Source organism: Sturnus vulgaris, chromosome 2 (genome assembly GCF_052056855.1).
Source record: "Sturnus vulgaris isolate bStuVul1 chromosome 2, bStuVul1.hap1, whole genome shotgun sequence".
Classification (NCBI taxonomy): Eukaryota; Metazoa; Chordata; class Aves; order Passeriformes; family Sturnidae; genus Sturnus; species Sturnus vulgaris.
Genome location: NC_142244.1, coordinates 60,326,520 through 60,342,092, shown reverse-complemented (window position 1 = coordinate 60,342,092; position 15,573 = coordinate 60,326,520). Strand labels below are relative to the sequence as shown.

The following is a 15,573-nucleotide window of genomic DNA, read 5'->3' as shown; positions in this document are numbered from 1 at the left end:
CTATTTTACACAAATAGCTAGAAAACAATATCATATGCAATACTAGTAAATGAACTGCAATTGCTTCAATTCCCTCCTACTATTCTTACTCCAGTATTACAGTGTCAGAGACCTTCTCTGAGATACTTCCCACTTAAGCAAATGATCTAATTATTTCTGGTCTTAGTATAAAAGCAATCAGGTAAGTACATTTTTCACTTAAATTTAGTATTAATTGCAAAAACAGATTTTCAAAATATATGATGTTTTAGTTTATAAATTAGTATAAATATGCAATTACTTCCACTTGGTTTACGCCAAAACAACTTGCATCTACAGCAGTCATTCACCCAGCAAAAAGACAAACACTCTTAAAAGAAGAAAAAAATATGTTAAGTAGTGCACACACACTCTAAATATCTCACAAGAAGACGATAATCAACATGAAGTCAATGCAATCTACTTAATTCCACTACAGGAATATATCTTTGTTCTCCATAGTAAGATAATCAAAGAACTTGGGTTAAAAAAATCCTAAGTCTAAATATACAAAGAAACTGCACTCAAGTATTTGAAATAGATTCTCTGCTATAAAAAACATTAGTATTTTTCCTTACTTAATTTTAACTCATTTAATACTTAGGTTTACAAGTAAAATTTTGTACCTTAAGAAGCCTACTTTCAGTACCTGACTACTGATGAACAACAGTATCCCGAGCATGACACAGGCTCCTTTCAGTCATGATTATTAAAAATTTTTAAAAAGAGAGAAACTACTAATAATACAAATGTTCTAATAAATATTACTGTTACTTGGTATCAGACTTAGGTTAGTAACAATAACATTATTATTATGTGGTATCAGATTTTAGTTAAGATCTCATTCTGTACAGTTCCATGCTTAATAACTTTTCACTATCAGTTTTCAACCACTGTTTCCTTCTTATAGTCATTAAATAGAAAAATCTCTCCTTTGATTCTACAAAATGCTTTCATAATTCTCTTACATTCTCAGTCCAAAGAACTGAAAAGAGCTGCTGTTAAAGTAACTTAAGAGCTAACATTTAACTTGGTGAAAAGTGCAGGTTGAACAAAATATGTAATAGTGACTCTGGTAAAGCATTGTTATAATTAACATGCTGGGTACAGCACAGAAAATGAGAAAGCAAATCAATCTAACAGAATTATAAATAAGTGAAACAGATTAGCATAGAAACTGATGTCCTTGATGATCAAAATGAGAAAAGAGGCATACAAAATAGAGGGTGAAAAGCAAAAATCTATTATTTAAGGAGGTGAAAAAAGTAATAATACCGTGCAACATTTCTCGACTGTTTGGCTGCATTCCTAGGGAACTCATGAGGAATGGGAAGTGTCATTACAGTCTGAAACAGAAACCCTTTCCTCATGGGCTACCCTGTAACAAGGGTTGGCACTGGAAATTTTTAGTACCTTAGATCAGAAAGTGTGATGCTTACTGAGTTATGAGACTTCAGCAGCCCACAGTCCAGATGCAGATCGGTGATCTGGACCACCAGACCACTGGCAGATTTCACACCAGTCAAAGAGCCAAAGCAAACAAAACTTTCCTTTTAATACTGCCACCTCAACAACTTGATCCACCTGAAGATGTCCCTGCTCTTTGCAGAGAGGGTTGGACTAAATGACCTTTAAAGGTCCCCTTCCAATCATGCGCTAGGATTCTGCATTTCTGCTACACCTCTCCAAGGGTAAATATTTCAGACTAAATGTTGCATGACAAAATAGAGATAAGAAACAATTATCTAAACATGTCAATATTAACAGTCTACTATTCCAGTTATTACAAAATCAGGAATCAGAGAAACACAGAATGGTTAAGGTTGGAAGGGACCTCTTGATGCCAGCTTGTACAACCTTCCTGCTCGAGCAGGACCACCTAAAGCCTTCTGATGAACTGCAGCACTATTGCCTAAGAAAACAATAGAAACTTTTTATATTGCCAGCTGTGCAGTAGCAAGTCTATTGTTGATATTATCAGTGTCATCCTTCTAAAAAACAAACAAAACAAACAAAAAGATGAGTGCCCCAGGAGCTTTCTTGATTCAAAATACCATGGAATGAAGAAAGCAAATCCATTTGAAGTCAATGATTACACCCACTTTCCACCTGTAGAACTGTACCATGACAGTCATTGGGAGTTCTCAGTGCTTGTCCCTGTGTAAAACATAGTATAAGACTTGCATACACTTTTAGAATGCCACACATGCTTGGTTTTGGTCTGCAAATTTATCTGAATGGAAAAATCAGTTGTTAGGGGATGTTTTTTAACTTGCACTCTGGATATCCAGCAACCTACATGTGACTACTGAAAAAATGGCAGCTGAGCATTCTGGATCCTCAGGAAACATCTGGCCTGTGTACTGAGAAAAGCCACAATGCAAACATGATTCACTTTTGCAAAAGGAAAAGTCCGAGAAGCATGTATTCTCTATGAATAGTCGGGAAATAAGGGATGGCTGCAAACCATTGAAGTCTGTAATAAGGTATCAAATGATAATGTGAATCAAGGCGTGTGCATTGTTAGCGTGCATAACTGGCTGCATATTTTCCATTTGACAGCATTTTTCATGACCATGCAACTGGCTTCTCATTAACTTGACAGATTGCAAAGATCTGTATGTTTGCTGATAACAGCTATGTGATAATCTGGGAATACTAAATACTAGAAAAACACCATACATCTGCAACTCTTAAGACATATAATTGTATCGCAATTGAATGATAATTCTAAATGGCAACAGTTTTATGACCAAACAATTTGAGATTATTTCTAGAAGTAATCCCTGGATAAGAACCCTTCTGAGCATATATAAATTATTCTCTTACTGTCCCACTAGCAATAGGACAAGTTATATTCAAAGTTAAGATTCCTAAACAACCAGCTGAACCAGAGATACAGCAATGAACTCAGCAAAGACAGCCTCCTGAAAAAAATTTGTTAGATTACTTCAGTAAAGTCAGTGAGGTGATTTGAGGGAGTATAAATTTTTTTAATAAAGCCTTGAAACTCCTTCAAAGAGAAAGCAGATCCTTACTGTAGTTCTGTGGAACAAGTTCCGGGTTCTTCGGTGTTTTGAGTTTAAAAGACACATCTCCAATAGTGACAGTATCACCTAAAATAAAGAAAATAAAGTATATTAATTCTTACATACTTAGATACTTTTAACTATTTAAAGTCCTTAAAATTTAAATCATAGGCCTGCTGTTTTGAGGCTGACTATGTGCTCTCAAAGCAGCCTCTAATGTGTTGGTGTTTACTAATTAGGCTCTGCTGCTTTTCAGCAGATCAGGACAATTTACATGTAATTAATAATCCTTCTTCCTGTTTTTTCTTTTATTGCTGCTCTTAGACCCTTAAGCTGTTGGGAGCTATGGAAATCAAGCCCTCTAGAACACAATTCCAGCTACCATTGTTGATTTACTGAAATTAAAACTTTAGCATGTTTGCCTGTAGAGCTATAAGCAGCAAACACCTGCAGGGGTGATGATTTTCCCAAGTTTTCAATCGGCCCAGAACAGTATCTGTTGGAGGTACAAAATGACATATCCATGCCAGTAGGCCCTTCCTGACTATATGGCTGCAGAACCTGGCACCTTTCCAAAGTTTGAGTGGTCTCAAGCACTTCTTGCTCTGGGTTTCAACAAATCTAAAGCATCTGGCCATTTTACTTAATGGTCTCTTCACTAGGACCTGCCTGTCTTATCTATCTTTCTGTAACCACAGGCTAGAATTAAATTGCAGGGCATGCCCTGTGCACTTCCTCATGGACATTAAAAGTGAAATCTAGTTTGCAGTATGGAAATGGGCAAGCACCAAAGCAGCAGTAATCACATGGAAAAACAGCACAACACCCAAAATCCAGGAAAATGAGGTTTGGACTAATAAGAACACCAAAGTTGTTTGGGTTTTTTTTCAAGGGTTTGGGCCCTACAAATGAGTTCACAAGTATTAAGACCATGAAACGAAGATGACTAGCAAAATAACATTTTTCCCATTACTGCTGCTAAAGACAACACCACCTCCACTGCACTGTAGTGCATGTGCGACCATGAAGAGGATTGCTGGAGTAAGACTGCTGCACAGGGGTATAGTTTTGCCACAGCACTGACTACATCTCCTTTCCATGAACTGAGGCCAAGTTTTAGAATGGTCTCATGTATTTATACTTTTCTCAGAAGCAAGATGCAGAAAGTAGAGAGCCCACAGACAAGATCAAACAAGGATCCAATCCTCTCGTAGATCTGCTCTTGTCCTATTCCATCCAAGAAGACCCAATCTACAGTTGCCTATCTCCAGCACTATCAAAGAAGCCAAACAGTTTGGAAGACCAATGATGGAACCAGAAAGATATACTGGAGAAGTAGCTTGACCAAATTAAAAGAGGCAATTAAAACTTCTCCCACACATGCACTAATTCTCCTTTTCTCTAGTTTTACACTTAAATGCAGTACTCTTCCAGCATATCCAGATGTTACTGCTCATCTCACAGGACTGAGAACCCCCAGGTTCTGACATGGCTCACACAATTCATGGGAACGGGCTAGATTTAAAATAGTCAGAGTAGAATCACCTAGAGTAACAAACAGGAAGCGGTGAAGAAAGGCTTATAGCTGATTTCCTGCTAAATTGAAGGGCTTGACTAGAATGCAGAGATTCACAGCCTGACATACATGCCTGCACATGGGTCTTTGCATTGCTTCTGAAGTATAAATAATCAGCCCTCCATTATTCCCTAAAATAGTGGCAAAAGGTAGTAAGCTGGTGATTGTCCCCACATTTTATGCAACAATACAGTTGGAGAAATACAGAGCTCCGGTAGCTTGCCAGAAAGTGGGACACAGGCAACAGCAGTACTGCCATATAAAAGGCAGAAAAAGATTTATCCCTGGCTCTCAGGGAAAGCAGAACCAAGCAGTTCCCACTTACCATGCTAGAACTAAGCACCCTTCTTTGATTGTGGAAGAGCCCAAAATGGAATGCTTCTAAACAGAGCTGAGTAAAGCTAAGAATTAGGCAGCTGTCTAGGGCTTTAGCTCCTTTTCTGGCCCTTGCTGAATTTTCATTTCTAATGTATCACAGTACTGTGCCCTCTCCAGCCTGAAGCATTCAAATACAGTCCAAAAGAAAGTCCTGCAATAGCTTAGAGCCCTGGTCCTGACTCTGGGAACACTTACATAAATTAAAGTCATTGAACAACAGACACAAGCACTGCAGGGACTAAAATCTAGTCTTTGGCTATCCCAGTGTTTTGCCCGTTCCTTTGAGTTTTAAAAACTCATGTTTTTAAAAAACTTAATAGTATGAAAAACTATTCTACTGGCTAAGCATCATCTCCCTTTGCCTTTCTTCTACTGCAGTTCCAGGCTTGCTGTTTCTCACTGGGGAACAGCCAATAGGGATCATGGCAGGGCACCAACACTTTTACCACCACACCTTCTTAATCTGGGCTACCTATGGTGATGGGATGAGGGGAAGCCATATGAAGAGTGGCTCAGGTCGCATGGCTTGTTCAGCCTGGAGGAGACTGAGATGAGAACTTATTGCAGTCTGCAGCTTCCTCATGAGGGGAAGGGCAAGGGCAAGAACTGATCTCTTATCTCTGGTGACAGGGGAAGCATGAATTTGTGTCAGGCGAGATTTAGGAAAAGGCTCTTCACCACAGAGTATGGTTGGGCACTAGAACAGGCTCCCCAGGGAAGTGATCACAGCCTGACAGAACTCAGGAAATGTTTGGATAATGCTCTCAAGCACATGGTGGGATTCTTGGGTCAAACTCCTATTCAGGGCCAGGAGTTGATGATCCTTGTGGGCTCCTTCCAGCTCAGGATATTCTATTAATATATCGTTCTATGAAAATGTCTCCAAGTTGATGAAAACACCCCAGGAGCCCACTGCTCCCTACAAAAGTTGACATCTCTGTCATTAGCTCAGCCTGGAACAACTTTAATTTCTTAGGGATATATAAGGCAACCTGCTCTTTTTAGACTGTTAATGACAGTTTATCTTCTCAGAATTCCCCAGCCAACATGCAATGAGACAAGAGTATATGATTAATTAGCTCCTAGCTGAAATCACCTCAGCTCAATAGTAAATACTATTTCATGCATACACAGTCTTCCAAATACCATAGATATCATCTACAGGATAGAATTCCACCTAGTTTATTAGCACAGTACTGAAAAGCCTTAGTTGATTTCCTATACTCCCTTAAAACAAACAAAAAAAAAACAACAAAAAACACCCAAAACTCAGTTTCATCTAGGTGAAAAATGAAAAATGTATTACTTGTGGTAGTATTTATGTCAGTCCATATCACACTAACCCTTGATCAACACATCCAACCATGTCATGTGTAAAAATCCCACAAGTATTCCAGACATCAATGGGCCCTACAAGCTTTCATGGAAAACGGACAGAGAGAACTATATGTAAGCTGTGGTCAGAGCTGAGCACACAGTCAGGGTATTCAGCTTCTGTTTGTTGCTGCCTAGAGACAAATGTTGCCTTCAGCTTGCATTTGTCCAAAAAAGCAAAAATATTAGCAACATTTAATAGAACCTTAAGCAATAATAAACCAGGACAGCAGAGTCCATTTTCCTAGCTAAATGATCATAGGGAGGATTAGCCCACTAATCTTATCACACACTTCCACCTGGGCTATATTTTCTTGTCTCAATTTGTTTCTTCTGTACTTGTTTAAAAACTCATGTTTGGTTACTCCATTTCCACTGCATTTCCAAATCCTTTGAATAGAGATGTTGTTCTGGACAGGCTCTTTCTAGTGTTTTACCAGCTGGCAAGGAACTGATAACAGCCTCCTTGGTAAAATGGTGGTGTTAAATCACAAAGCCCATAATTTGAGCACATGTATCCCAAACTGTTTGGTTATATGGCAAATTATGGAACAGCCCACGTATACTCCAACCCATTCCACAAGCTACTACCACACTATAGTGGACATGAGCTATATCCACAGGATTTTGTGATGGAGACTTTGTAGGCTGTATCAGGCTTGCTTGGGCAAGCAGTGAAGATGTGCTTCTGCTTTCTGGTCTCCCACAGAAAAAACAGTACCCTTAGATACTATAGCCTTTGGGGGAAACAGTGGGACACAAGCAGTGCATCATGTGCACAAAGAAACATGGCTGCTGAAACAAAACAAGAGCCACATTGGCCAAAACCCAAAAGGTAAAGGGGACATCCCATTCACGGGTCAGACAGGATACAGACACAAGAGGTCTTTTAAGAGCCTATGCAATAGGGGTCAAAAATTGGCAGCACATAATGATTGAAACCAGTAACAGGATCCTGCAGAGATTCTCTGAAAAAAAAAAAAAAAGAAAACAGCCTCAATACACGCAATGAACTCTTTCTACTGCACCTGAAAAAGACAGGTGTGAATTGCACCTCAGGCAGTATGGAAATTCACACATGGCCATATAGTTACCCAGTAATAGCAGAGCACTGAATGACATGCTCTCTTCCTTAGACCTACATTTCAGACCAAAACAACATTATTGTCTGTATCTGTTTTTTATAGTAACTGAGAAGAGCTCTTCAGACAACCAGGCCTATTTCTTCTACTCAGTCTGAATAGAAAGGCAGCAGCTCCAGCTCCAAAACCCTGAGCTACAGAGGAAAGAGCCAGAGCCCATGAAGGCACTTTGGAAGGCCTCCCCTGCATGAACACCCTGTGCTTTTATTCTCCCCCAGCATCTCCTACTCACTGTTGGCCAATATGGAACAGTAGGTTTGATGGACCTTTGTTCTGACCCACTGTGGATAATGTGATGCTACAGTCTCAGTGAGAAGGCTTCCTGAACATGCAGTCTCACTGTGCACTTGGCACATTTGATCTTAAAAGTTAGCATGACACCAACTATCCCTCCTCACCTCTCCAACTCCCAAGATGAGACTATTCCTTAATCCTACTATTTATTCCTGTGTGCTGAAAAGAAAAAGCCACTGCTGTTTAAATTATCTACAGCAACATTGGTCACACAAAGATAAACAGATTGCATATCAACTACACACTAAGAACTTACAAAGTGGAAAAAAGATTTATTCTATTTGCCATTTTTCTGGTAAAATAACACATTAATACAAAAAGAATAAAATTAATACATTTGAAAAGGCTATTTTAAAATAAAGAAATCCTATTATAAAAGAAAAGAACCTGAAGAGATCTATGCATGTTTTTTAGGGTTTTGAGTACACAACACAAACACTTCCCATCTCATGTGCAAATTATATTTGTATTATCTGTGTTTTCATAAGACACTACAATGAAGCTTCAGGAATATTAATGTTTTTAGGTTGCTGAATTTATTGCCTTCTGGCCTCTTTAGTCCTGAAAATAGGTGAGATTAACACACTCTTCTTAGTATATTATACATTCACTTGTACACAGACCATCCATCTGGTTTCAAGAGCCAGCAACAGCAAGAAAGGATTAAAACTGTGAAGGTGCTAAGCTCTGATAATAATAATTTTTATGTGATTAAACCACACCTGTTAAAGGAAAGTCTGAAATCCATATTATATTCAAATGTATACTTCCAATATATTTCATTCTAATGTGAAGGAGGGGAAAAATTATGCTTGGAACTGGTATTTATCCAGCACACGTCCATAAAGAAACAGACAAGAGTGTCAGCTCTTATTAATCCTTGAAGAGCTGACTTATTTTGAAGAAACCGAAATGATACCTTCCAGGTTTCTTAACTTTTCCAAATATACTGTTCAGAGGAGGGGGGGGGGGGAAAGGCAGCCCTGTAACTTTACTTCTTTTTTACATTTCACAGCAGCTCTTATTGGCCATCTTCATGGCTGCAAATATTACATTCCATTGAGCAACACTGTTACCTATTCTACACCTCATATCAGTATTGGAATCTCCCAAACATGTGAGTAAGAGGGACAGAAGCCTATTTCCTGCACTCACAAGGTTTAGGTTTGATCCTTGACCACCAGTGCCTTCACACATAGATGAAGTGGAGCTCAGCTCCTGTCAACAGCACACTGCAGTCTGACAGCTGCTGAAATAGATGAGTGTGTGTTTACACAACAAAACTTCTCTCCAAGCTAAGCAAAAATATCCACTAAAGTTCTGGGGTTTTATGGGCAAAAGGAAGTCTTTCCCTCTAAAAAAACCTAAACAATTGCTTCAAACATAAAATTTGACTATTACTTAATCCCTACTCAACATTCTTTTTAGACCTTATATTTTTTTTTTTTTTTTAGTTTTCAGGTTTGAAGCAAACACTATAACTTCCAATTGTCTATTTCAGGCTGGCTAATGAGTGTCTTTACTGGTTACAGTCCAAGGTGTCAGGAAAACAAAATCTTGGTATTTACAGAAAGATAACATTTTCATTCATTTTTCCGCATTAGTAGAAGATCAACAACATGAACTCAGCATCTTACCTGACACTGATATCTGCTCTCTGGTGACCAGTGATAAGACTTGGGGAAATAGCCTGAAGCTGCGTCAGAGGAGATTTAGGCTAGGTATTAATTAGGAAAAGGCTTTTCACCCAGAGGGTGGTTGAATCCTGGAACAGGTTTGCTAGGGAAGTTGTCATAGTACCAAGGTTGACAGAGCTCAAGAAGCATTTGGACAATGCTATCAGGCACACAGTGTGACGCTTGGAGTGACCCACAGAGGGCCAGGAGTTGGATTCAATGAACCTTATGGGTCCCTTCCAACTCAGCATGTTCTGTGATTCTATGATCCAACCATGCAGGAAGCATACAATCTTGACTTAGCAAGAGCTACTATTTGTTTGGGCCAATACCCTGAATGTAGAAGTCTGATAATGCTCAATTACAGAAGTCTTATGAGGTGAAAAGTCAATTGTTTATTACCATGATGATCTTACACAGACTTGATAAATTCCAGAATATCTCTTCATAATACATACATCAATTGAGACAGGTGTTAAGCTGCTCATTTCATCAAATATCAAAACACTGGTCATCTTCAACCTCAACATCAGTTCATCACCAAGATGAGATCTGATGAGCTGTGGCTCTGTCTGATTGAATCTCAACAACCTTCAAGGACAGATATTCCACAGCCAGTCTAGCCAATCTCTTCCCCTGCTGTAGTCAACCAGACATCAATGCAATCCCACAGCCTTTTCACCAAAGCTGTGACTCAGCCAGTCCCTTCCCAGCAACACTTCAGTCCATTAGTCCATCTTCATACTTCTTAAACTTTGAGGTTTCTGTTGTCCTAGTTCTCATGTTCATCAGGGTCCTTCTGGAATAAATGTCTGCACTCTGGCAAGATGGTAGGGTTTTGTCCCTACATATTAAATTGCACTTTTATACTCCTGCTGTCTGTCATTACTTGCACTTCTGTATTCTGCCCTTTTGTGTTTTAGGTCATTCAGAAGTTCCCTGCTTGGTCAAACAGGCTTCTGCTACTGCTGAATGGTTCATTCCTGAGCTGCCATTAAGTTTTCTCTAAAAACTTTTGAGCTCTCCTGTGCACCTTCCATCTTCATGGTTGTTATCCAAAGGATTCTACCTACCAATCTCCTGAATAAGTGAAAGCTTACAGTCCTCAAGTCCAGGATCCAGTTCTGCTGCTCACCTTCCCAGCTTTCCTTCAGATGTGCAACTCAGTCATGTTCCAGTCACTGAGATCCAGGCTGTCACCTATGACCAAACTGGTCACAGCTCTTCCCTACTTGAAAGTAGCAGACAAAGCAAAGAGTTAACACTGACTCTGGCATCTGAGTTACAAAAATTTTTAACAACACAACCTAGGAAGTACCAAGAGTGCACACCCAATGACAGATTGCCCTCCTAGAGGATGTCTGCATGGCTGAAATCCCCCGAGAGCATGAAAGCTCATGAGTGGGAGGTTACTGCTAGCTGTCTGTAGAAAGCAATATCCACCAGCTCCTCTTAGTCACACGGTAACAGATGTCCACCACATCACCAGTGCTCCCTTTCAAATCTTCTGTAGTCAGTGCTACTTTTGTGAAAAATTAGTTCAGAGTGTTTTAAAACTGAATAAAGACTTCTGAAGTACATTTTTCTCAGTGGAGAAAAAACAGACTATCTATTCCAAACTGAGCTTAGATAACAAGCACATTAGTATAGTTTCAAAAATGTATTTCAACCAAAATGAATCTACAACTGAAAATCAACAGAAATGTCTCTGAAATTCCACATTTACTGAGAAGCTATCCAAAACTGACAAAACAGCTTTAAAATTAGCTATGGCATTGCCTACAACTACCCTGAGTCTCTGAGTATGCCAAGCAGCTACAACTTCAATCTTATACATTAAACTGGGCACAGCTTATAGAACACAAATACATATCGAGCCTGTAACAGTTGTTTAACAGAAAAAAATAATTTTCAAACAACTGGCAAATATTAATACTCAGCAACTATTTACTGACATCCAGTTATATACCAAAAGTGAAGTCCTACATAAGCTGGCCTGACATTTCACCCCTTTGTTCCAGCTACATCAGCACATTTAACAAAATACACTTTTTTTTTTATCATGAACCTTTTCTTTTCTAAATGTTAGAATAATTTGAAATAACCCAGGCATAACTTTGCAAACTTTCAGACAACTGGCTTTGAAAATTCCCTTCTCCATTTGCTGCCTTCTGAGTTGTGCTGACGCAACAACTGTACACAAGGCTCACCATAAATCAAATCCCTGGAATAATTTCAGTCACCACAATGCAGCCCCCTAAGCACAACTACAGAGGCCACGAACAATTATAGGAATGTCATGAGAAAAAAGAAAGAATGAAGTCTCTTTATAAATAGGTTTTGCCAGCAAAAAAAAAATATTATCAGAAACACACACAGCTGTCGACATGTGAACTTCAAAGATAATGACACAGGTAAAACTAGAAAAGGCAACGTGCCAGAAAGTATTTACACCCATCATCAACCAGTTCTTTAGTCTTTGGACAATGACAAACCTGGAAAAAAAACCCCACTTACAAACACACAGTCAAATTCATAACCTTCTTTCAGATTATTGATTTTTACCACAATCACTTAGATCCTGTACAGGATGATGAATGTTACAGGATTCTGAAGTGTGATGCAATTTTCACAAGTGGCTGTTTTACTCAGCCAATACACTCATATGTACTACTGAAATTTTTTTAGGCTTTAAACACAAGTTTGATTAGGAAATGGAATTGACCAGAAATTTCATATAAGCAGAGTAGAGGAAGCGAACCTGGACAGGCAGCACTGTAGAAAATAGTGAATGTAGCTGTTATATTCTGGTCAAAGCATAAGTTATTTTGTGTACACTGAGCAGCAAAGCACATGAGAGATCTGCCTTTACTCATACTATCTGACTGGCAATGGTTTTTATTTTTCCAGCTCTTCAGTTTACATCAAATTCCACGTTTGTTCTCTCTAACTTCTTAAAGCAACTCCAATATTGTGTATTCTGTCAGCTTTCTAAAAATATTCATATTACATATTGATTAAAATAAAATAACAGTGAACTGAGTTACATAGACCTCCACTTTATTTAGCTCACAGTGCATTTAAACTAATTCATCACAAGTAAATCTACAGTCAACAAAAATTTGATACTTTTTAGTCTTTTAGAAGGAAGCATGACACCAGCATTAAAAACGATTCTGACCGTCAGCCTTCTACACATTTGCTACTATAAACTGTTTCTCTCATTAATTAAGTTGTGCAACCCCAAACCCTTCCTAGATATTTCCATTACCCTTATGCCATGCAGTCTCTTTCACTTTGAGACTTAAGCTTTACCACTTGATAGCTTTAGCAATTCCTCCACAGCCCCCAGTGAACCATTAAGCTACATTTACTTTGGAAAGACTATGCTGAAAAGCCAAGAAGGATGGCTTCTTCACGTGTAACAGCACAACATCAGGCAACAGTTCCTCCCTTACCCTCAAAAGGCACCAGGACAGACAGTAAATCCAACCTGGCAGGGATGTCACATCCAAATTACTGCACACACAACAATTCGCTGTTTAGCTTACTCTTAACAGCTTTCAGCCTTTTAAGACCTATTTTTTTATTTATGTAAGAGACATGCAACCTCAACATTGCTTACAACAAGAATGTTAATTACAGCAGCTGCACAGAAATAGCAAAAACAAATATGGCATAAAAAAATTTCAGATCATCCTTGGTAACTTCAGTATCCTCAAAGAAACGCTAGGATCTGCAAGAGGATACACAAACATTTTTAAATTTGATTAAAAAAACATCCACAACAAAACAGGAAAAAAACCCCAGTATTCTTAATGCCAAAGTCCCAAATTCAAAGAAAAGTGGGAAGCACTACAAAGAATGAGATGTCTCAGCTGTCAGAAGGGCAAATATCCCTAACATTATCTACAAGATTCTCTAGAGCTTTGAGACTTAAATCTTTCTACCAGAACTCCTACCATCATTGATTGTAACTGGGAATACTCCTACTATTCCACATATATCGCTGAGTTAAACTCAGGTGCATTCCACAGCATATTTAAAATGATGAAACTCTTAGCAATGGTGCATTTGCTACCATTTTGCACTGTTAAAATTTCTTTTTGTTCTTAAGGTCACTCATTCCAAGCAAAGGCTGGAAAATGCTGAGCTACCTATCTTCAGGCGTTTTACTTGACGCGCGTCATTGTTAACGTGTTTTCTTTCACCCTAATTTGTTTAATGCTAAATAACTCTAGTATTCTAAGTACTTTTCACAAATAAAATATTACCTATTCACAAATTCTTGAAGGAATTTTACGGCTATCAATTCCTCAAAGACTTCCTTCTTGAATAACTTTTCAGAAACTAAACAAAGAAATGAACTGGTCAATACACAGATTTAAAAATATTAAAATTGAGAGAAATGGGATTAAAGGGGTGCAGTTAAGATCTTGTGCAAGTACTCCCCCATCAAAATCACTTGCAGATCACTACTTATCACTCACTCTGTACTTAGGAGCTTTGTTGCTTTTGGCATTCATCCTGAGAAGTGTCAGTTACCACAGGCATATGTCACCCTTTCCAGACACCACTTCTACTCTGCACGAGCCCATCACCTGTCTCAAAGGTCACCAGAGGATATTCCAGGGCAGTTCAGGTCATCCCTCCTGGCATCTGCAGGCTCAAGGTCAACCCTGTATCTCATTACCATATGCTGCCGGCACACTCAGACACGCACCAGCCTTGGCAGCCTCCGGTGACAAACACTGAGGCTCTGCCCCAGCCGACAGAGGAAGCCATGTGATGCAGGAACAGAAAGCATGGCAAGATGTGACAGACGCTCTGCAGAGCAGGGTGGGTCTCACAGGCAGGAGCTGCAGGGCTGCCCCTTGCTTCACTGTGGCCGAAGCACGTGGATCAGGAGCTATCACGAACCACAGTAAGTGTCTCTGCACGCCTGTGACTGAACTCTGTCCTTTCCCTTCACGCCAGGTTGGAAAAGACCTCCGAGATCATCGAGTCCAAACTATGACCGAACACCACCATAGCACCACGTGCCACGTGAAGTCGTTCCTTATACACCTCCAGGGACGGTGACTCCACCACGTCCCTGGGAAGTCCATTACAATCCTTAATCACCCTTCCTGTGAAGAAATCCTTCCTAAAGTCCAATCTAAATCACCCCTGGCGCAGCTTGAGCCTATGCCCTCTCATCCAGTCAGCTGCTAGCTGGGAGAAGAGACTGACCCCCACCTGGCTACACCCTCCTTTCAGGGAGTTGTAGAGAGCGACAAGGTCTCTCCTGAGCCTCCTTTTCCCCAGGCTAAACAACCCCAGCTCCTCATGGGACCTGCACTCCAGACCTTTCGCCAGCTCTGCTGCCCTTCTCCGGACCCCCCGCATTCACGAGTATGAGACACAGGGGCGGCAGCGCAACCTGGACAAGCCCGCAGCCCACAAGGCGGTACCTGCCTGCCGGCCTCCCCACGGCCCGGTGGCAGCGCCGGGGCTGTGCCCGGAGCAGGGGCAGCCGGGGGAGGCTGCGGGGCCGGGGTGGGTTACCTGAGCTCTGCAGCGCCCTGACCTCGGAGCGGCCGTACCGCGCCGCGGCCGCGCCGCCGCCCACCACCTGCCGCAGGAGCAGGCGGACCCTGCGCGCAGCGGGACCCCCGGCCCCGCCGCCCAGGCACAGCACCCGCGACGGCATGGGGACCGCGGGGCGACGGCACAGGCGGGGCAGGGAGACCGGGACCGCCGCGGCCCAGCACAGCGCGGGGGAAGGGAAGCGCAGCCGCACAAAGTCCCGCCGGAAACCAGGCCCGGGCGGGCGAGGGCCGGGGCCGCCGGGTGCGGGGACCGGCCGGAGCGGAGCCATAGCCCTGGGGCCGCCCTTCGGGAGGATGGGGACTCAGCTGCGAGGGCAGCGTGTTTTATTTTTATGTGAGAGGGCTGAACTCCACAGCTGGAAGCGTTTGAAACAGCGCGGAGAGCCAGGCGGGCAGGGGAGGCTGGGGTGGGTTGGTGCTCCCAAGGTATTTCCTACCTCTGGTCCGTCCTGCCCCAGTGCCGCCCCTCGCCTGCGCTCCCGGGATTCAGGCATT

General features: G+C 41.1%; 1 protein-coding gene across 1 annotated transcript in view; it reads right to left on the bottom strand.

The window, feature by feature from the left end:
- Positions 1 to 15,347, bottom strand: part of VWA8 (von Willebrand factor A domain containing 8) — a 182,847-nt gene extending 167,500 nt beyond the window's left edge. Inside the window, exons 1-2 of the mRNA XM_014890712.2 lie at positions 15,035 to 15,347; positions 3,057 to 3,134 (exon numbers count right to left, since the gene is read on the bottom strand). Coding sequence (XP_014746198.2) covers positions 3,057 to 3,134; positions 15,035 to 15,347 — 391 coding nt within the window. The remainder of the gene's footprint in view (positions 1 to 3,056; positions 3,135 to 15,034) is intronic.
- Positions 15,348 to 15,573: the final 226 nt, after the last annotated feature.